Source organism: Diaphorina citri, unplaced genomic scaffold, assembly GCF_000475195.1.
Source record: "Diaphorina citri unplaced genomic scaffold, Diaci psyllid genome assembly version 1.1 scaffold1521, whole genome shotgun sequence".
Classification (NCBI taxonomy): Eukaryota; Metazoa; Arthropoda; class Insecta; order Hemiptera; family Psyllidae; genus Diaphorina; species Diaphorina citri.
In genome coordinates this window covers 37194-60320 of record NW_007378947.1, presented here as the reverse complement: position 1 = coordinate 60320, position 23127 = coordinate 37194, and the positions used below count along the sequence as shown (strand labels likewise).

General features: G+C 44.0%; 3 protein-coding genes across 3 annotated transcripts; 1 reads left to right on the top strand and 2 right to left on the bottom strand.

Moving 5' to 3' along the window:
- Positions 1–1672: 1672 nt before the first annotated feature.
- Positions 1673–11218, top strand: LOC103516250 (roundabout homolog 2-like; the record flags this gene model as incomplete). The annotated part of the gene is made up of 12 exons (XM_008481210.1): positions 1673–1826; positions 3094–3224; positions 3473–3739; positions 5240–5445; positions 5751–6033; positions 6775–7025; positions 7161–7556; positions 7955–8293; positions 8787–9079; positions 9369–9573; positions 10228–10428; positions 10970–11218. Coding segments are annotated over 12 exons (2975 nt in total), but the record flags the coding sequence as incomplete, so codon positions are not given.
- A 777-nt stretch (positions 11219–11995) lies between these two features.
- Positions 11996–14529, bottom strand: LOC108253281. The gene is made up of 3 exons (XM_017446970.2): positions 14524–14529; positions 14152–14428; positions 11996–13047 (listed from the first exon to the last, which is right to left on the bottom strand). Exons 1-3 carry the CDS (start codon positions 14527–14529, stop codon positions 12125–12127), a joined length of 1206 nt encoding a protein of 401 aa, XP_017302459.1. The 3' UTR covers positions 11996–12124.
- Positions 14530–14891: 362 nt separating this feature from the next.
- LOC103516248 (roundabout homolog 2-like) lies at positions 14892–22569 on the bottom strand. The gene is made up of 12 exons (XM_026828701.1): positions 22566–22569; positions 20424–20577; positions 19913–20043; positions 18803–19069; positions 18278–18338; positions 17709–17820; positions 17552–17641; positions 16951–17036; positions 16511–16734; positions 15714–15910; positions 15370–15570; positions 14892–15311 (listed from the first exon to the last, which is right to left on the bottom strand). The coding sequence occupies exons 1-12, from the start codon at positions 22567–22569 to the stop codon at positions 14892–14894; spliced, it is 1947 nt and encodes a 648-aa protein (XP_026684502.1).
- Positions 22570–23127: the final 558 nt, after the last annotated feature.

The window sequence follows — 23127 nt, the reverse complement described above, 5'->3', positions numbered from 1 at the left end:
TAATCTGTTTTTATCAACGTGGTTATTTCTTTATTCAGTTTGTATGTATTTAATCAAAAGAACCTTTATCCCTGAATCCCTTGGGATCTCTCTGTCTTTCTCTCTCTCTCTCTTTATCCTAAGGGGGAAAGAGAGAGAGAGAATAAAGGAGGGGGGAAAGAGAGGGAAAGCTTATATTCAATTCTCTCTCTTTCACCCAAATAAACAAATAGAAACCGAAGAACAAAGAGCGAGAGGGTGAGTGATATTTGGCTCTCTCTTTCTCTCTCTCTCCCTCTTTCTCTCCCTCAACCCAATACAACAAGAGCATGAGAGAGAGAGAAAATGGAATGAGGAAGAAAGCGGGGGCGATAGGGGAAAGCAGAGGAGAGAGAGGGGGGGCCATCTCCTTTGATGTTTTGATCAAATATCAAGAGAAGAATGAGGACATTATTTTTTCTTTCTCTTAATACAAAAAGGAACGACGAAATGGAGAAGAAGAAGAGGAGGAAGAAGAAGAAGACGAGGAGGAAGAAAGACAAAGAGAAAAGAAAGAAGAAGAAAAAGCCAAGAAAACCAATGCCTTGAGGCTGTGTTTTTCATTTAGAGTCTTTCTCTCTCTCTGTCCCTGTCCCTCTCCCTCTCCGTCTTCCTCTTTCCCTCCTTTTCTCACTCAAAAGCTGGTATGCCTCCCCCACCCTCTCTTTCTCTCTGCCTTTGTTTATTTTCTCTTTTCTTCTTCATCTTCTCGTCCTTCGTTCTCTCTGTCTCTTTATTATTCATTTTCGTTTTCCTCTTCTTCCTCTCATTCTTAGCCCTCTTCTCCTCTTTCTTCTCCTTGCGTCCTCCTGAATCTGCGTCTTTTTCCGTCCTCTTCTTCTCTTCCATCTAATTTTTCTTCCTCTTCTTCCCCTTCGTCTTTGTCATCCTCTTCTTCTCTTTCTTTTTCTTCCTCCTCTCTCTTCTACTCTTGGTTTTATATCATGACAGCCTCTGGCTATTAGAATACACATCTCTGACAGAGGTGAGAGTAGATTGAGAACGACACTGGAAACAAAAGAGGCAGTTGTCTCAATAAGGATTTACTTTTTACTTAAGCTATATATAGAAATGGATACTTCCAAAAAGGTTTTTTTTTGTTTTTTTTTTTTTTTTTTTTTTTTTTAGGATCTCGTGTAATTATTGTGTAGATATCTTTGTTATTCAGATTCATAAATCTCTCTCTTATTCCGTTGGAAAAAGTACACAAACAAAGAAGAGAAAAACAGCATACCTAGTTGGGTGGAAAAATCACATTCTCAGTAAAATTCCGGAACCCCACCTTTGCTCGCCTCGGTAGTGTAGGTCAAGACGCTTGCTTGGTAATCAAGAGGGTGTGGGTTCAATCCCAGCCGAGAGCTGAGGTATAAGATTTTTCCTTTCCTTATCCTAATACTCCCATAGGAAGGAAAGTAATGTAATTTCTTCAAAATTGCCGCAATATCAATCTTTCTTTCTTTCTTTCTTACCATTACATTACATTACAAAATGAGAGACTTTTCTGACGAAATTCCTGCGTCCTGAGAACATTTTTGGTGGGTTACTTTTTTGATCATTGAAAATTCTCCCATTAGTGAAATCTCTCATTAAGTGAAACCCACCATTTACCAATTTTTTCCTAACTAATTTCCTTTTTCTCTTCTTTTGTTTCCAGTGCTTCGTGAGGAGTTCCGGGTGCAACCCAAATCCCAGCGGGTGGCAGCGGGCGACACGGCCCTCCTGGAATGTGGCCCACCCCGAGGTCATCCTGAGCCCACCCTGGTGTGGAAGAAAAACGGACACCCCATAGACTTTGAAAACTCCAAAAGGTGAGCCAAATTTCGAGACCAGTCTGGCTAAAAAAATTAAAGGGAACGAATAGCAAAGGTTGAGTGCGAAGGGCATCCACTCGTAAAATTTGTAGCCAAAACCAAACGTCAGCCCAAAGCAATCACCCTAGTTAGGACTGATGACTAACGCCGTCTGTACACAAGGAAAGGCAAAGAAGAAGATAGGGGGCACTGTAACTGCTAAGGTCTTGTCGTCCCGAAATCAAAGAGAAAAGGAAGACCGGATTGGAGAAAGGCAGCCGTTCCGAGAACGAACATTATCCCTTGATGATAAAATCCACCCCGGCCGGGAACCGAACCCGCGACCTAGCGCTTACAAGGCAGACGCGCTACCCTCCAAGCTAACTAAGCTGGCGGAAAAAGACTTAGTTCATGTCATCCTCCAATTCTCTTTTACTTTCTTATTCTATTCTATTCTTTTCTATGTTAATTTATTCTGTTCTATTCGATTCTATTCTATTCCATTCTATTCTATTTTATTCTATCTATTCTATTCTATTTTAATTTATTCTATTCTATTCCATTCCATTCTATTCTTTTCTATTTTATTCTATTCTATTCCAGACGTTACCAAGGAAGACTCCGGCGAGTACACATGTGTGGTCAAATCTCCGCATGGTTCTGCCTCCTGGTCCGCGAGTCTCAGGTTCGAATCCCCCACCAACCCCAACATTGGCTTCTTCCGGGCCCCCGAACCCTCCACGTACCCGGGGCCCCCTACTAAACCGACCCTGGTTAATCAGACAGCGAATGGGTTAACGCTGGCCTGGTCTCGGAATAATCAGATTGGATCGTCCTCGCTGCTTGGATATCAGGTATCCGCCCCGGGCGGGAATCGAACCCGCGGCCTAGCGCTTACAAGGCAGACGCACTACCAACTAAGCTAACTAGGCTGGCTAAAGGGAACGAAAGGAAACCTTTTTTTTCGTGAAGAGGGGTGATTGAGAAAACTCCAACAGCGAAGGTCTTATCGTCGAGAAATCGAAGGGAGAATCAGGACAGGATAGGAGAAAGCCAGCTTAGCCAGCCGTTCTGAGATCAAACCTCTATTTGTGTAGGATCGAACCCACGACCTAGCGGTTACTAGGGTACTTTTCAAGCTTACTAGGCTGACTATTAACCTCATTGAAATATAATCAACCCTATTTAAATTTAACTATTTAACTAACCTTATTCCAATTTTGTTAGCTTTCGAAAATTGACCTCTTCACTGACTATATTCAATTCTGGTGTTCCGCTTTTGCAGGCTTCGACTCGTTGACGGTACAAATTTGGCCATCCAAGACTCGAGGAAAACAGACGATGGTCGATACCAATGCGTTGTCAAGAATGTGGCAGGTACCAGAGAATCTACTGATGCTGTATTGAGAGTACTAGGTAAGTAACTATAGTTCTATTTTCCTAGCAACCTCCGTGGCCGAGTGGGTATCACACCAGGCTTGCACGCAGGAGGTCCGGGTTCGATTCCCGGCGGGGCCGAGGTTTTTTTCGGCTCTGTGCTAATTACAAACTAAGGGCGAAATTTTTGCCATGGACAATCTCTACCCTCCAACCTTAATTCATAAACTCATTTCATTTTTCCTCAATAAATAACTCACAATTCCCTCATTTTTTCCCCTTTGCAGTGAAACCGTACATCATCCGCGGGCCGAAGGACACGACCGTCTCCGCGAGTTCCATCATCGTCTTCGAGTGTTCGGTGGGTGGTGACGCCGTCCTCACCGTTCATTGGAAACGGCTAGGCTCTGCCATGCCAGAGGATCGAATGAGCGTACTCCCCAGTAGGAGTCTACAGCTGAGTGATGTGAGACTGGAAGATGCCGGGGAATATGTGTGCGAGGCGGAGAACGCTGTGGGGAAGATATCGGCTTCGGCCACGCTGACTGTGCAGAGTAAGTACCCGTTTTGTATTCTCTATTCTATTCTATTCTAATGATGTACATTCTATTCTATTCTAATAATGTACATTCTATTCTATTCTAATGATGCACATACTATTCTATTCTATTCTATTCGCAGGTTCATAGCCCTACTCACCTCCATGGTGGCAGTCATGGCACTTCTATTCCTTGCCATGTTTTTGTATTCTCTATTCTATTCTATTCTAATGATGTACATTCTATTCTATTCTAATAATGTACATTCTATTCTATTCTAATGATGCACTTACTATTCTATTCTGTCCGCAGGTTCATAGCCCTGTTAACCTCCATGGTGGCAGTCATGGCACTTCTATTCCTTGCCATGTTTTTCGTCCGTCGTCGCACACTGCACGCCAAGAAGTCCTCTCTAGACCACAACTCAGCCGGGCCAGGGCTACTAGCTACGCCCATCTCACTGAAAGCTGCCTCAGGGCTGCCTCACCCGGGCGGGGGTCTGACGACCGCCAACGAGGTAAACTACCGCTTTTAGAGCATACTTTTATTCTTCTGTTAAGCAACCTCCGTGGCCGAGTGGGTGTCACACTAGACTTGTACGCAAGAGGCGGCCCTTCGAGGTTTTTTTTTCGGCTCTGTGCTTGGAATCCGGGGTGCATTCACCTCCATGGTGGCAGTCATGGCACTTCTATTCCTTGCCATGTTTTTCGTCCGTCGTCGCACACTGCACGCCAAGAAGTCCTCCCTAGACCACAACTCAGCCGGGCCAGGGCTACTAGCTACGCCCATCTCTCTGAAAGCTGCCTCAGGGCTGCCTCACCCGGGCGGAGGTCTGACGACCGCCAACGAGGTAAACTACCGCTTTTAGAGCATACTTTTATTCTTCTGCTAAGCAACCTCCGTGGCCGAGTGGGTGTCACACTAGGCTTGTACGCAAGAGGCGGCCCTTCGAGGTTTTTTTTTCGGCTCTGTGCTTGGAATCCGGGGTGCATTCAGCCTCGTGAGGACAATTGAGTAGCTACTTTAATCGAGTAGCGACCAGTGGCGGTTTTACCAGAGTAAAAAGAAAAATTATGAGATACTAGCCGAAATCCGTCGCTTCGCTCCGGATTTCTGCTAGTATATCGTTAAGGCATGGCCGCTCTTTTAGGAAACAAGACGCTCGCCTGGTAAACAGGAGGGCGTAGGTTCGATCCCTGCCGAGGTACGGAATTTTATCTTCAAAATAATTTTAGAATTTGAACACAATAATAGTAGTAGCCTACTGCTGGAGTAAAGGGACTTTTCAGTCCTATGCGAGCAGTATAAACAAGCACTATTATTATTGTGGATGTTGATAATTTCATATTAAACTATAAAAACTAATTAGTCCCCTTTAAAATTGTATAAATACTTAATTTGACTATGCATATTATGTTGCATATTTGGGCCATTTTATGGTCCATATTGCATGCATATTTTGGTCTTTTTTGATAAAATAATTCATTAACCCATTCACTCCTCATGTATTTCCAGTGGCCCCAATCGTTCGAGAAAGGCCTTCCGACCTCCGTCTAGAGGTGGGCAGGGACGCCGTGTTTCTGTGCGGCATCGAAGGATCTCCCCCGCCCTCCACATTTTGGATGTTAGAGGGTAACAGAAGCCTGATATATCCTGGAGATCGGGTGGACAATATTCAAGCAGAAATAACATCGGATGGAATGAATCTGCTCAAAATACAGGTAAGGATTTGAGGAAGTAATAAAGAATTAGAACAGTCAAAATACTCACTCTACCAAATTAGGTCATTGTATTGCTATCAAGTTTTTACTTTTTAAATTAGCTCTCATAGGGTAATTTTTCAAAGGAGAACTTAATATTTAACCAACATAGGCAGTTTAAGGAAGCTAGTAACTCTTTTTCACATATTTCAATAATAAAGGCCTTCATTTTTCCACAGAAACAGAGAAAATGCGCCTTCATTTTCAAACACAATTCTATCCTGCCCCTTCATTTTTTCTAACTCGCCCCTTCCGAATTATTTCAGAACGTGTCCCGCACGGCAGCGCCCCTGATCATCCTATGTCTCGGAGTAAACGCAGCTGGTTCCGATCTTGCCCGGGCCTCGCTAACCGTCTCAGGGCCCGACCCCAACCCGCCCCCCGTCATACTGTTTGGCCCGGCCAACCAAACTCTCCCTCTGAGGTCAGAGGCGAGGTTACGGTGCCAAGTGAGGGGGGAGGGGAGTGTGCAGTGGTGGAGGGGGGAAAGGGAGGTGGGCTCCGGGCCTAGGGTGAACGTGACGGGCGATGGGAGTTTGGTGCTCACTGGTGAGAAGCTTTTTCTGTTGGTTTTTAATTTAGTTTGGACTTTTTTTTAGGTTTGATAAAGGAAACTGTCTGGCTAGGGGACGTTAAACAGGGAGTAGATCAGTTTAGTCTGGCTGGGGGACTTAAACAGGTAGTAGATCAGCTTAGTCTGGCTGTTGGACTTTAAATAGGGAGTATACCAGCCTGAATTTCCCTCGCTAAAGAAATAGCAAAGGTTGAGTGCGAAGGGCATCCACTCGTAAAATTTGTAGCCAAAACCAAACGTCAGCCCAAAGCAATCACCCTAGTTAGGACTGATGACTAACGCCGTCTGTACACAAGGAAAGGCAAAGAAGAAGATAGGGGGCACTGTAACTGCTAAGGTCTTGTCGTCCCGAAATCAAAGAGAAAAGGAAGACCGGATTGGAGAAAGGCAGCCGTTCCGAGAACGAACATTATCCCTTGATGATAAAATCCACCCCGGCCGGGAACCGAACCCGCGACCTAGCGCTTACAAGGCAGACGCGCTACCCTCCAAGCTAACTAAGCTGGCGGAAAAAGACTTAGTTCATGTCATCCTCCAATTCTCTTTTACTTTCTTATTCTATTCTATTCTTTTCTATGTTAATTTATTCTGTTCTATTCGATTCTATTCTATTCCATTCTATTCTATTTTATTCTATCTATTCTATTCTATTTTAATTTATTCTATTCTATTCCATTCCATTCTATTCTTTTCTATTTTATTCTATTCTATTCCAGACGTTACCAAGGAAGACTCCGGCGAGTACACATGTGTGGTCAAATCTCCGCATGGTTCTGCCTCCTGGTCCGCGAGTCTCAGGTTCGAATCCCCCACCAACCCCAACATTGGCTTCTTCCGGGCCCCCGAACCCTCCACGTACCCGGGGCCCCCTACTAAACCGACCCTGGTTAATCAGACAGCGAATGGGTTAACGCTGGCCTGGTCTCGGAATAATCAGATTGGATCGTCCTCGCTGCTTGGATATCAGGTATGTAAGGGTTAAACTTAATCTTAACTCAAACACTTTAGCAGTTATACAGTGACGTAAAAAAAAAGGAAAAAATGTTGCTAGATTTTTGTTCTACCTTTTCTTTAAGTTAATCTATGATTTTCCCTTTTCCAGGTGGAAATGTACTCCCGCCCTCTCCCTTCATCATCTCCATCAGGGGACACCGCCACCGCCACCTGGGTCCGAGTCGCCACCAACGTCCCGTCACCCATTCTAACGGTCACCAACCTCACCGTCGGCTTAACCTACACTTTCCTCGTGCGAGCTCTCAACTCGCACGGACTAAGCGCTCCTTCTCCCTTATCCGATGAGATTGTCCTTCGAGGGACTTTTTCCGAAGGGATTTTTTCCGAGGGAGGAAAAGGGATTTTTTCCGAGAATTTCCCCGACGAGGGAAGAGGGGAGAGTTTGAGACGGGCGAGACAGCATTTGCAGGAAGGAGGGGGAAGTTTGATCGAACTGACTGAGGTGAAACCCATGACCTCGACTTCGGTGAAATTGACCTGGGAGGTAAGTTGGACTTGTAAGCGCTAGGTCGTGAGTTCGATTCCCGCCCGGGCCGAAATTTGTCCTGAACAGATGAGGTTCGTTCCCGAAATGGCTGGCTTTCTTCTATCCTCCGCTACAGTAAATCAACCTTTTTTTGGGATGCAACCTTTCTGTACCAAATACATCATGAGATCTTGTTTAGATTGCTGGGGTAAAGGGACTTTTTGGTCTCATTCTGGCAACATAAACAGGGTATATTTTATTATTTTAAGTGAAAGTAAAAAAGAGGTAATGTAGGAAGGTTTTATTTATTTTTATTATTTTTTTTTATTTATTTTTTTTACAAATAAAATTATTTGCTAATTTTTCAAGACAAAAAAAATCAGTCTAGGTAATCATCCACTCTCTCTCTCCCACAGATTCTCAACACCGACTACATCGAGGGCGTCTACATCTACTCGCGCGGTCTCGACCCCCCCGCTTCCGTCGCAATGCTTACCGTTCTGCACGCGGGGGAAGCAAGCGGCTTTCTGGTCACCGGTCTAGCACATTACTCCCGCTACGAATTCTTCCTCGTTCCGTTTTTCGGCTCGGTGGACGGAAAACCATCGAACCTGCGCGCGGTGCGAACCCTGGAGTGTGAGCCGAGTGGGGTACCGCAGCTGACGGACCCGGTATTGCTGAATGCAACCAGTGTGCTGCTCAAGTGGAAGCCGCCCCCGGTTGGGACGCATAACGGAGTCATTAGAACTTATCAGGTAAGAAGATAGAGTCCATTTTTTTATTTTCTCTCTTCAATATAAGTGTTTCACTATTTTTATTTCGTAGCAATGAAACAACTGCTACAATAGATTCACATGGCCTGTATCGTATCATGTTCCTCATCAGATGGTCAAAAAGGGACACAATACTTCTTACTTGGGTGCTGGATCAACACGAGAACAATAGAAAGAGTAAGCGTTGTAATTTGTTATCGAAATACGAGTGCAAATATTTGGTCGACTCTCGGAATTGAACCCGAGACATTCTGTATGGCAAGCAAGCCCGTTACCACTGGGCTAATCAGTGCCCCCTGCTTAAAGTTCCTACGAGTATCTACTTCAAATCAGTAGCGACCAGTGGCGGCATTACCAGAGTTTTTTTTTATGACGGAAATGGTCAAGGAGGTTCTTAATAAATCATAATTTAGGTTAGATTTTCGATAACTTTTAAAACACCCTGTATAACCAAACATTCTCTCTCCTCCCCCAGATCATCGTGGGAGGGGGCAACAACTCGGCCCTCATTAACATGACCGTCTCGGCCTCCACCCCCACCCTCCTCCTCACCAATCTATCGGCCGGCATACGCTATTCCGTCTCTCTGGCCGCTACCAACCGCGCAGGCACAGGCCCCTATTCTAGGCCGGCCCTGTTGAGTCTCACCAGCGGCCCGGAACCGCGCCTAGAGGATTGGGCGTCTCAGAGCGGTCGTAGCAGGGGGGATGGGACGATGGAAACCGACCTGACCGATTTGACCGGCGGCGCTTGGCTGTCCGCTCCGTGGTAAGTTTTTTTTTTCTGTATGAAAAGTTATTGTTTTCTTTATAAATGTGTCTACGAAGGGGTATTTTTTTTTATTTTTATTATTATTATTTTTTTTCGTCTGAATGCTACAAATCCAAAAAAAAAGTTCGAATCCAAGGGATCTACTCTCTACTCGGGGACAGGATTTAGATTCACTGTGGCAGTATGAACAGGATATCATTATATTCTGTCCAAATTATTCTGTTCTAAGTTCTAATGATGTACTTTCTATTCTATTCTGATGAAGTATATTCTATTCTATCCGCAGGTTCATAGCCCTGTTAACCTCCATGGTGGCAGTCATGGCACTTCTATTCCTTGCCATGTTTTTCGTCCGTCGTCGCACACTGCACGCCAAGAAGTCCTCCCTAGACCACAACTCAGCCGGGCCAGGGCTACTAGCTACGCCCATCTCTCTGAAAGCTGCCTCAGGGCTGCCTCACCCGGGCGGAGGTCTGACGACCGCCAACGAGGTAAACTACCGCTTTTAGAGCATACTTTTATTCTTCTGCTAAGCAACCTCCGTGGCCGAGTGGGTGTCACACTAGGCTTGTACGCAAGAGGCGGCCCTTCGAGGTTTTTTTTTCGGCTCTGTGCTTGGAATCCGGGGTGCATTCAGCCTCGTGAGGACAATTGAGTAGCTACTTTAATCGAGTAGCGACCAGTGGCGGTTTTACCAGAGTAAAAAGAAAAATTATGAGATACTAGCCGAAATCCGTCGCTTCGCTCCGGATTTCTGCTAGTATATCGTTAAGGCATGGCCGCTCTTTTAGGAAATAATGTCACTCATCCATTTAGTGGTCTTGCTCGGCGTAGCTTAACAAAAACGAACCGGAAAATAGCCTATAACCTTCACGGGAGTGCAAGCAATAAGCTCACAAAGTTTCATATAGCAATCGGATGAGCGGTTTGGCCAGGCATAAAGTTCGAACAAACACACAAACATTCATTTTTATATATTAGATGTCAGAAATCGTAAAGGAGGCTCTTAGTAATGCTGTGATATTTACAAAAATTGTGAAGAAGCTCTCAGTTTCACCACAAATAAGTCATGATTTAGTTTTTTTTCTTTTTTTTTTAGATTGTATTATTAAGTGCAGATAAAACATAATTCTATTCTATTCCAGGGACTGTGGATTGACGGAAAGGCTGGGGCGGGACTTTCTCACCCGGGCGGAGGGCTGACTACCGCTAACCAGTGGATGGACGGAGGGTCTACGCGTGCGACCGGTTGGCGGACCGGAGAGGGTCAGGTGTTGTTACCGCATGCGCAGCCGGACTACGCGGAGGTGGCTGCGAGCGGTGCGCTCAGCACGTTCATACCGGAGGTGAGGATTTATTTAGATTTCAGTCAGAGAAACGGGAATGCACGTAAATAAATTCCATGCTTCAGGTAGACAGGAGTAAAAGGGATCATAATTCAATACTACACACTAGATCTGTCCAAACATGGCCTTGTTGCTTAGCGTAAATAAATACAGTGGAAAACCCAATTTTATGAACTTGGGATTGGGCAGTTCATAAAATCCATATAAACGTTCATACTTGCTCGGCGTAGCTTAACAAAAACGAACCGGAAAATAGCCTATAACCTTCACGGGAGTGCAAGCAATAAGCTCACAAAGTTTCATATAGCAATCGGATGAGCGGTTTGGCCAGGCATAAAGTTCGAACAAACACACAAACATTCATTTTTATATATTAGATGTCAGAAATCGTAAAGGAGGCTCTTAGTAATGCTGTGATATTTACAAAAATTGTGAAGAAGCTCTCAGTTTCACCACAAATAAGTCATGATTTAGTTTTTTTTCTTTTTTTTTTAGATTGTATTATTAAGTGCAGATAAAACATAATTCTATTCTATTCCAGGGACTGTGGATTGACGGAAAGGCTGGGGCGGGACTTTCTCACCCGGGCGGAGGGCTGACTACCGCTAACCAGTGGATGGACGGAGGGTCTACGCGTGCGACCGGTTGGCGGACCGGAGAGGGTCAGGTGTTGTTACCGCATGCGCAGCCGGACTACGCGGAGGTGGCTGCGAGCGGTGCGCTCAGCACGTTCATACCGGAGGTGAGGATTTATTTAGATTTCAGTCAGAAAAAACGGGAATGCACGTAAATAAATTCCATGCTTCAGGTAGACAGTAGTGCACGGGATCATAATTCAATACTACACACTAGATCTGTCCAAACATGGCCTTGTTGCTTAGCGTAAATAAATCACGTCCGACCAGGAATATGAAATAAAATTTGCTTAAAGTTAAGGGGAAGTGGGAGAAAAGTTGAGGTGAAAATGCCGAAAAACGCTGAAATTCTGTTTCGTGTTAATATAGGCCGGGCGGTGCTGCGAACTCTTGACGTTCGCGCGCCTCCCGGCGCGCTTGATAACCCTTTGGTAACCAGTAGTTTACATCGAAACTGTAGTTTACATCGGTCACCAAAAGGTTAAGCAACGTAGCGTGTTGCGTGTAATTTGTACCTTTGTACCAGGAGCCGGGTACCTTTATCCCACACAGATAAGGTTCGTTCTCGGAACGGCTGGCTTTCTCCCAGCCAGTCCTCCTTTCATCAATTCCGGGACGATAAGACAACAGTAGTTATAGTTCCCTCTATCAAACTTGGTCTCCTTTTTCCAATTAAAAAAAAAAAAAAAAAAAAAAAAAAAAAAAAAAATCAATAGTCTACGGGCGGTACAACAATCTCTCTTAGAGATTCATGGTGAATTTCACCAATGACTTAACGAGAGATTTCACTAATGGGAGAATTTTCAAGGATCCAAAAAGGAGTTTTTAATGATTCAAACAGGAGTTTTTAAAAACTCCCCCTTTTTGGATCATTAAAAAATACTTTTTAGATCATTAAAATATCCTTTTTGGATGATTAAAAATTCTCCCATTAGTCAAATCTCTCGTTAAGTCATTGGTGAAACCCAACATCAAGGTGCTTAATTTAATCAGTGGGGGACTCAAAACAACACCCTCCTTCAGGGCTGCGGGGGGCCTCAACACACCCCTTCCTGATAGCGTCACAGGCTCTCCGCCTCACTCTCGCCTTCCTGATAATACGCGCTACGCCACTGATTCGACCCATTACTAGCTGCCCCAATACTGCCCTTCCTTCCCCTCACGTAACCTTCGACACTGGAACTTTTGACACCGTTATGATTGCTGTTTCCACCATTGTTAGCGTTATAATTGCTTCCGGCAGTGGTGGATGTGCAGCTGTTCAGGTCTCCATTACTGATTCTAATACCATTATGAACTAGATCGTTGTTTCTGCTACCGTTAGACGTGCATCCGTTCAGGTCTCCATTACTGATTCTATTTACACTGGGGGTTCCAGTTACCCCAGTTTCCTGGTACTCATTCGCCTCGTACCCATTTACCCCGACATTTTGACTGCCATACCCGCCCGCGTTAACACACCCTCCGTTCAGTCTTGAATAGGCCGGCGGGGGCGGACTCGAATGCACCGACGTTGAATCTGTCGCCTGCGAAGAATAACCGCACGGGGACCGCTCCGGCGGTGACACTTTTAGCCTAGGCGGCCGGTCACCCGGCCTGCTTGGGAAGCGCTCACCGCGAGGACCGGCGATCTCGTTCGCGGAAGGGTAGGCGTGGTAACTTGGCGCGTTGGAGACGCTCTCTCCGCGGGGACCACCGCTCTCTCCCGTAGACGGGAAATTTTCGTGGTAACTTGGCGCGTTGGAGACGCTCCCTCCCGGTGCGCGATCGTGGACCCCCGCTCGGGACTCTGCGAGCCTCGCGCTGTGAAGCGATTTCGAAGACTGGTGATGCGAAGTGGGTGGTTTGTGGGCATGATGTTGGGGTGGGAGGTGGTGGGGAAATGGAGTGGACTGAGAGGAAGAACGGTAAGAGCGACGAAGGGAGGGAGGGGCGTGGGAGGGAGGAGAAGGAGGGAGGGAGAGTTGATGGGCGTCCTTGTGACCTGTGGGGAGAGGGGAGAAGAATGAATGTTAGAATAGAATCCTCCAGATAGGGACGAAAATAGAAAAAAAGTACTATAGTTAACTACTGGATTAAGAACAAAGAACTATTTATTCAAGCCAGCCTAGTTAGCTTGGAGGGTAGCGCGCCTGTAAGCACTAGGTCGCGGGTTCGATTCCCGCCCGAGGAGGACTTTATCCGAAACAGATAAAGTTCGTTCTCAGAACGGCTGGCTTTCTCCGATCCTGTCCTCTCTTTTTTCGGAATTTCGGGAAAATAAGACCTCCGTTAGTACATATCTATCAAACCTTCTTCGTCCTTTTCCCGTGTTTTGGGGTGACATTTGGTTTTGGCTACAAGGGAGGGAGGGGCGTGGGAGGGAGGAGAAGGAGGGAGGGAGAGTTGATGGGCGTCCTTGTGACCTGTGGGGAGAGGGGAGAAGAATGGATGTTAGAATAGAATCCACCAGATAGGGACGAAAATAGAAAAAAAATACTACAGTTAACAGTTAACTACTGGATTAAGAACAAAGAACTATTTATTCAAGTCAGCCTAGTTAGCTTGGAGGGTAGCGCGCCTGTAAGCGCTAGGTCGCGGGTTCGATTCCCACCCGAGGAGGACTTTATCCGAAACAGATAAAGTTCGTTCTCAGAACGGCTGGCTTTCTCCGATCCTGTCCTCTCTTTTTTCGGGGTTTCGGGAAAATAAGACCTCCGTTAGTACATATCTATCAAACCTTCTTCGTTCTTTTCCCGTGAGTGTTTTGGGGTGACATTTGGTTTTGGCTACAAAAATTTTACAAGTGGATGCCCTTCGCACTCAACCTTTGATATTTCTTTAGCAAGGGAAATTGCAAACTGGTGTCTTCCCTGCCTTGTTTAATAATATGTAATAAAAAAATAATAAATGATAATAATCAAATTCACGCTACAAAAATTTTACAAGTGGATGCCCTTCGCACTCAACCTTTGATATTTCTTTAGCAAGGGAAATTGCAAACTGGTGTCTTCCCTGAGTTCCCTGCCCTGTTTAATAATATGTTTGTAATAAAAAAAAAATAATAATAATAAAAAAATAAATGATAATAATCAAATTCATCACTCACCTAGTTCGCTCATCGCCTTGCGTCCATTGGCAGATAGCACGACCGAGGACTGCTGTAGCATGACCGGCCCGTTAGCATGTCCGCCCGAGTGGCTACCCTCCTCTAGGTCTCCGAAATAGTACGTGTCCGAATATACATTCCGGGCACAATAATAGGAGGGAGCGTAGAGCGGTTCTTCCCCCTTGGTCCCCCAGCGGCGAATGCTTCCCCCGGCGTTACTTCGGGAGATGTGTGGGGAGACTAGGGTGGTGGTGGCGTAGGCCGCGGGACTTTGTGCCTATGAATGAGAGGAGGAATTAGGGTGAAGGAGATGTTGAATCAAGAGGATGAAAATATTATCTACTGAAGAGAGATCTAGAATTAAAGTAGAACCCCCATTTTATGAACCTCGGGTATATGTATGAACTCGAAAATCCGAGCTTTTTACTTATTGTTTACTCGAAAATTAGATTCTTTTCTGATAATTTTATTTAAACGCTCACAGAAATTGTGAACAATAATGCCAATATAATAAAATATCAGTACTGTATGTTGCCAGAATGTGACCAAAAAGTCCCTTTACCCCAGCAGTCTAAACAATATCTTATGATGTATTTGGTACAGAAAGGTTGCATCCCAAAAAAAAAGGTTAATCATTTAGAGAGAACTGTAGCGGAGGATAGAAGAAAGCCAGCCATTTCGAGAACGAACCTTATCTGTTCAGGACAAATTTCGGCCCGGGCGGGAATCGAACTCACGACCTAGCACTTACAAGTCCAACTTACCTCCCAGGTCAATTTCACCGAAGTCGAGGTCATGGGTTTCACCTCAGTCAGTTCGATCAAACTTCCCCCTCCTTCCTGCAAATGCTGTCTCGCCCGTCTCAAACTCTCCCCTCTTCCCTCGTCGGGGAAATTCTCGGAAAAAATCCCTTTTCCTCCCTCGGAAAAAATCCCTTCGGAAAAAGTCCCTCGAAGGACAATCTCATCGGATAAGGGAGAAGGAGCGCTTAGTCCGTGCGAGTTGAGAGCTCGCACGAGGAACGTGTAGGTTAAGCCGGTGGTGAGGTTGGTGAGCGTTAGGATGGGTGACGGGACGTTGGTGGCGACTCGGACCCAGGTGGCGGTGGCGGTGTCCCCTGATGGAGATGATGAAGGGAGAGGACGGGAGTACATTTCCACCTGGAAAAGAGAAAATCATAGATTAACTTAAATCTTCGGAAAAAGTCCCTCGAAGGACAATCTCATCGGATAAGGGAGAAGGAGCGCTTAGTCCGTGCGAGTTGAGAGCTCGCACGAGGAAAGTGTAGGTTAAGCCGACGGTGAGGTTGGTGACCGTTAGAATGGGTGACGGGACGTTGGTGGCGACTCGGACCCAGGTGGCGGTGGCGGTGTCCCCTGATGGAGATGATGAAGGGAGAGGGCGGGAGTACATTTCCACCTGGAAAAGGGAAAATCATAGATTAACTTAAAGAAAAGGTAGAACAAAAATCTAGCAACATTTTTTCCTTTTTTTTTACGTCACTGTATAACTGCTAAAGTGTTTGAGTTAAGATTAAGTTTAACCCTTACACCCTTACATACCTGATATCCAAGCAGCGAGGACGATCCAATCTGATTATTTCGAGACCAGGCCAGCGTTAACCCATTCGCTGTCTGATTGACCAGGGTCGGTTTAGTAGGGGGCCCCGGGTACGTCGAAGGCTCGGGGGCCCGGAAGAAACCAATGTTGGGGTTGGTGGGGGATTCGAACCTGAGACTCGCGGACCAGGAGGCACTGGCTAGATTTCATGAAATTTGGCAAGATTTTCATTTCAAGTTAAACTAAAGTTTATCTTTAGACTTCATACATACGGCGGTAAGTCTTTTTCCGCCAGCTTAGTTAGCTTGGAGGGTAGCGCGTCTGCCTTGTAAGTGCTAGGCCGCGGGTTCGATTCCCGGCCGGGGCGGATTTTATCCTCAACGAATAATGTTCGTTCTCGGAACGGCTGCCTTTCTCCTATCCAGTCTTCCTTTTCTCTTTGATTTCGGGACGACAAGACCTTAGCAGTTACAGTTCCTTCCATCTTCTTCTTTGCCTTTTCTTGTGTACAGACGGTGATTGCTTTGGACTGACGTTTGTTTGGCTACAAATTTTACGAGTGGATGCCCTTCGCACTCAATCTTTGTTATTTCTTTAGCGAGGGCAATTGAGGCTGGTATGCTCCCTGTTTAAAGTCCTTCAACCAGACTAAGCTGGTCTACTACCTTTTTTAAGTCCCCCAGCAAGACTTAACTGATCTACTCCCTGTTTAACGTCCCCTAGCCAGACAGTTCCCTTTATCAAACCTAAAAAAAAGTCCAAATTAAATGAAAAACCAATAGAAAAAGTTCCTACTCACCCGTCAGCACCAAACTCCCATCGCCCGTCACGTTCACCCTAGGCCCGGAGCCCACCTCCCTTTCTCCCCTCCACCATTGTACACTCCCCTCCCCCCTCACTTGGCACCGTAACCTCGCCTCTGATCTTAGAGGGAGAGTTTGGTTGGCCGGGCCAGAATACAAAAACATGGCAAGGAATAGAAGTGCCATGACTGCCACCATGGAGGTGAGTAGGGCTATGAACCTGCGAATAGAATAGAATATACTTCATCAGAATAGAATAGAAAGTACATCATTAGAACTTAGAACAGAATAATTTGGACAGAATAGAATGATATCCTGTTCACACTGCCACAATGAATCTAAATCCTGTACCCGAGTAGATCCCTTGGATTCGAACTTTTTTTTTTGGATTTGTAGCATTCAGACGAAAAATAAAAAAAAATAATAATAAAAATACCCCCTTAGTAGACACATTAGATCGGAACCAGCTGCGTTTACTCCGAGACATAGGATGATCAGGGGCGCTGCCGTGCGGGACACGTTCTGAAATAATTCGGAAGGGGTGAGTTAGAAAAAATGAAGGGGCAAGATAGAATTGTGTTTGAAAATGAAGGCGCATTTTCTCTGTTTCTGTGGAAAAATGAAGGCCTTTATTATTGAAATACGTGAAAAAGGTTGGTCATTTTTGAGTTACTCGCTTCCTTAAACTGCCTATGTTGGTTAAATATTAAGTTCTCCTTTGAAAAATTTTTAAAAAAAACTAAAAAAAAAAAAAAAAAAAAAAAAAAAAAAACTAAATCATGATTTATTTGTGGTGAAGTTTTTGTGGATATCACAGCATTACTAAGAGCCTCCTTTACTATTTCTGACATCTAATATATAAAAATGAAAGTTTGTGTGTTTGTTCGAACTTTATGCCTGGCCAAACCGCTCATCCGATTGCTACCCTATGAGAGCTAATTTAAAAAGTAAAAACTTGATAGCAATACAATGACCTAATTTGGTAGAGTGAGTATTTTGACTGTTCTAATGTTTTATTACTTCCCCCAAATCCTTACCTGTATTTTGAGCAGATTCATTCCATCCGATGTTATTTCTGCTTGAATGTTGTCCACTCGATCTCCCGGATATATCAGGCTTCTATTACCCTCTACCATCCAGAATGTGGAAGTCTTTTGACTGTTCTAATTCTTTATTACTTCCTCAAATCCTTACCTGTATTTTGAGCAGATTCATTCCATCCGATGTTATTTCTGCTTGAATGTTGTCCACCCGATCTCCCGGATATATCAGGCTTCTATTACCCTCTACCATCCAGTTGCTTGCACTCCCGTGAAGGTTATAGGCTATTTTCCGGTTCGTTTTTGTTAAGCTACGCCGAGCAAGACCACTAAATGGATAAGTGACATGAACGGCCATGCCTTAAGGATTTCGGCAAGTAGATAATAAATTTGACTAGATTTACCCTTGTCTCGACTGTTTGTACCATTCCTAAACAATGAAATTGTGTCGATAATAATTATTAGGTACCTACAATCTCATGAAAGTACCCCAGTAGGCACGCGTCCTACAAAATTATTTTACTGACACGCAGAAATTGATGCTTTTCTTCGTAAGAATTTGACGCATCCACTAAATACTAAATCACCAAAAACGCCATTTACTGTAATGATTATACCTTATACGTTATACCTGAAAGTAGTATCATGAACGGAAAATAGAAGTATCAAAGTTTATTTCATGTTTCAATACAGTGGGTTGTTAACATACATTAGTAGGTAAACACGGCGTCCCTGCCCACCTCTAGACGGAGGTCGGAAGGCCTTTCTCGAACGATTGGGGCCACTGGAAATACATGAGGAGTGAATGAATGGGTTAATGAATTATTTTATCAAAAAAGACCAAAATATGCATGCAATATGGACCATAAAATGGCCCAAATATGCAACATAATATGCATAGTCAAATTAAGTATTTACACAATTTTAAAGGGGACTAATTAGTTTTTATAGTTTAATATGAAATTATCAACATCCACAATAATAATAGTGCTTATTTATACTGCTCGCTTAGGACTGACAAGTCCCTTTACTCCAGCAGTAGGCTACTACTATTATTGTGGTCAAATTCTAAAATTATTTTGAAGATAAAATTCCGTACCTCGGCAGGGATCGAACCTACGCCCTCCTGTTTACCAGGCGAGCGTCTTGACCACTACACCACCGAGGCAGGTTATCCCGATCACTTTGGACCGATTTTTGTACACATTATTGCTTACGTAAGAAGATGTATGACTTTAAGGTACTTACTCTGCACAGTCAGCGTGGCCGAAGCCGATATCTTCCCCACGGCGTTCTCCGCCTCGCACACATATTCCCCGCCATCTTCCAGTCTCACGTCGCTCAACTGCAGACTCCTACTGGGGAGTACGCTCATTCGATCCTCTGGCATGGCAGAGCCTAGCCGTTTCCAATGGACGGTGAGGACGGCGTCACCACCCACCGAACACTCGAAGACGATGATGGAGCCCGCGGAGACGGTCGTGTCCTTCGGCCCGCGAATGATGTATGGTTTCACTGCGAAGAGAGGAAAATGAGGGAATTGTGAGTTAATTATTGAAGAAAAATGAAATGAGTTTATGAACTAAGGTTGGAGGCACCGTAGATGAGCTCTCGATAGACGATCTTCTTTCAAGCGAGTTCTATTTCTACAGTTCACAAAACCAATAATACATAGATAAGCTGTATTTTCCTTTCCCAATTTCAACCCTTCTGAAGCGATCTTCAGAAGAAGAGAAACTCAGAAGGAGGCCGAGACGGTCATGTTAATGAGGGCCGAGTTGTTGCCCCCTCCCACGATGATCTGGGGGAGGAGAGAGAATGTTTGGTTATACCGGGTGTTTAAAAAGTAATCGAAAATCTAACCTAAATTATGATTTATTAAGAACCTCCTTGACCATTTCCGTCATAAAAAAAACTCTGGTAATGCCGCCACTGGTCGCTACTGATTTGAAGTAGATACTCGTAGGAACTTTAAGCAGGGGACACTGATTAGCCCAGTGGTAACGGGCTTGCTTGCCATGCAGAAGGTCTCAGGTTCAATTCCGAGAGTCGACCAAATATTTGCACTCGTATTTCCATAACAAATAATATTACAACGCTTACTCTTTATATTGTTCTCGTGTTGTTCTCGTGTTGATCCCGCACCCAAGTAAGAAGTATTGTGTCCCTTTCTGCCCATCTGATGAGGAACATGGTACGATACAGGCCATGTGAATCTATTGTAGCAGTTGTTTCATTGCTACGAAATAAAAATAGTAAAATACTTATATTGAAGAGAAAAAAAAAAAAAAGACTATCTTCTTACCTGATAAGTTCTAATGACTCCGTTATGCGTCCCCTAGAACTATAGTTACTTACCTAGTACTCTCAATACAGCATCAGTAGATTCTCTGGTACCTGCCACATTCTTGACAACGCATTGGTATCTACCATCGTCTGTTTTCCTCGAGTCTTGGATGGCCAAATTTGTACCGTCGACGAGTCGAAGCCTGCAAAAGCGGAACACCAGAATTGAATATAGTCAGTGAAGAGGTCAATTTTCGAAAGCTAACGAAATTGGAATAAGGTTAGTTGAATTTAAATAGGGTTGATTATATTTCAATGAGGTTAATAGTCAGCCTAGTAAGCTTGAAAGGTACCCTAGTAACCGCTAGGTCGTGGGTTCGATCCTACACAAATAGAGGTTTAATCTCAGAACGGCTGGCTAAGCTGGCTTTCTCCTATCCTGTCCTGATTCTCTCTTCGATTTCTCGACGATAAGACCTTCGCTGTTAGAGTTTCTTCAATCACCCCCTCTTCACGAAAAAAAAAGGTTTCTTTTCGTTCCCTTTATATTTTTTAGCCAGGCTGGTCTCGAAATTTGTCTCACCTCTTGGAGTTTTCAAAGTCTATGGGGTGTCCGTTTTTCTTCCACACCAGGGTGGGCTCAGGATGACCCCGGGGTGGGCCACATTCCAGGAGGGCCGTGTCGCCCGCTGCCACCCGCTGGGATTTGGGTTGCACCCGGAACTCCTCACGAAGCACTGGAAACAGAAGAAGAGAAAAAGGGAAATTAGTTTGGAAAAAAATTGGTAAATGGTGGGTGTTTCACCAATGACTTAATGAGAGATTTCACTAATGGGAGAATTTTCAATGATCCAAAAAGTAACCCACCAAAAATGTTCTCAGGACACAGGAATTTCGTCAGAAAAGTCTCTCGTTTTAATGTAATGTAATGGTAAGAAAGAAAGAAAGATTGATATTGCGGCAATTTTGAAGAAATTACATTACTTTCCTTCCTATATGGGAGTATAAGATAAGGAAAGGAAAAATCTTATACCTCGGCTCTCGGCTGGGATTGAACCCACACCCTCCTGATTACCAAGCAAGCGTCTTGACCTACACTACCGAGGCGAGCAAAGGCGGGGTTCCAGAATTTTACTGAGAACGTGATTTTTCCAGCCAACTAGGTATACTGTTTTTCTCTTGTGTACTTTTTCCAACGGAATAAAAGAGAGAGATATGAATCTGAATAACAAATATACACAATAATTACACGAGATCCTAAAAAAAACTCAACAAAGACCTTGTTGGTAATCAGCAGGAGTATTACGCAAAAATCCTCTGTCAGAGATGTGTATTCTAATAGCCAGAGGCTAAGTCATGATATAAAATCAAGAGAGAGGAGGAAGAAGAAGAAGAAGGAAAAAAGGAAGAACAAGAAAGAGAAGAAGAGACTCAGATGAGGAGAAAGAGGAGAAGAGGTAGAGAAAGAAGAAAAAGACAAAGAAGAACGAGAAGGTGAAGAAAAAGAAGAGACAGACAATAAACAAAGGCAGAAAGAGAGGGTGGGGGGAGGCATACCAGCTTTTGAGTAAGAAAAGGAGAGAGAGAGAGAGACAGAGAGAGAGAGAGAGAGAGAGAGAGAGAGAGAGGAGAGAAAAAGAGAGAGAGAGAGAGAGAGAGAGAGAGAGAGAGAGAGAGAGAGAGAGAGAGGGAGGGAGGGAGAGAAAGAGAAACAGAAAGACTAAATGAAAAACACAGCCTCAAGGAATTGGTTTTCTTGGCTTTTTCTTCTTCCTCCTCTTCTTCTTCTTCTTTTCCATTTCGTCGTTCCTTTTTGTAAGAGAAAGAAAAAAATAATGTCCTCTTTCTTCTCTTGATATTTGATCAAAAACATCAAAGAAGATGCCCCCCCCCCTCTCTCTCTCCTCTGCTTTCCCCTATCGCCCCCTCTTTCTTCCTCATTCCATTCTCTCTCTCTCTCTCTCTCATGCTCTTGTTGTATTGGGTTGAGGGAGAGAAAGAGAGAGAGAAAGAGAGGGCCAAATATCACTCACCCTCTCGCTCTTTGTTCTTCGGTTTCTATTTGTTTATTTGGGTGAAAGAGAGAGAATTTAATATAATCTTTCCCTCTCTCTCATTCACTTCCCCCTCTTTATCTTCTACATCTCTCTTTCCCTCTCGCAGGATAGAGAGAGATCCCAAGGAGGGATTCAGGGATAACCCTCCTCCTTTATCCTCTCTCTCTCTCTCTCTCTATCCTAAGAGAGAGAGAGAAAGAAAGAGAGGGAGAGAGAGATCCCAAGGGTTTCAGGGATAAAGGTTCTTTTGATTAAATACATACAAACTGAATAAAGAAATAACCACGTTGATAAAAACAGATTAGTAGCCAGCGGCTATAGCGTGTTGAATACACCAGTTCCCTGAGGATCACTGGAGTTAAGCAACGGTGAGCGTGGTTGATATTTGGATGACTGGTTTTCATGGACTTTTTCTTTTATGAAGTGATGCTTTCTTTATATTTCGGAATCCAAGCAATATCATCAGCCTTACCTTCTTACCTACCTACTTAAAAATCGGATTGAATTTCCCTCCTTTTTTTCCTTAGGATTTTCCGAGATATCCTGCCGTAGTCAGCAAAATCTCGATAAAAACCCTTTCCCAGTTTCCTATTTCTATACTTTATCAGTTCACTATTATTATGGGAGGTTCCCTCCCATTATATTACCGTACCCATCTAATATCTAACCCATTGTACTAGTCGTTTCTGAAAATTTTCCCATAAATCTATTCACAAATAAAAAATACAATGATCACACAAATGTGTCGTAATAATAAAATGAAACATACGATAATAATAACAATGATCATTGGAAAAAGAAAATGTTTTCTTTTATTTATTTTCTTCTGCTTCTTCTTCTTCTTCTTCCTTCTTCTTCGTCTTCTTCTTACTTCTTCTTCGTCTTCTTTTTTTTCTTCCTTCTTCTTCCTCTTCTTCTGCTATTCTGCTTCTTCTTCTTCCTCTTCTTCTTTTTCTTGTCTGCTCCTCAATCACGCATCCATTATAGGGAAAAGATTTCTTTTCCAATTTTCCCATTATTTATTTGCCTCGTTCTTGTTGAAAGTAATTTTGTTCTACCTAGATTTTTTTCTTCTTCTTATTCCTTTTCTTTTGATCTTATTTTATCTCTTTTTCTCTTCATCTCTATTCTTCCCTTTAACATCTATTTTCTTGTGTAAGTAGGTACCTACGTGAAAAATATGCCTAATATGATTGCAAACTCTGCGCTAATACCTAGCACCAGGGTTGT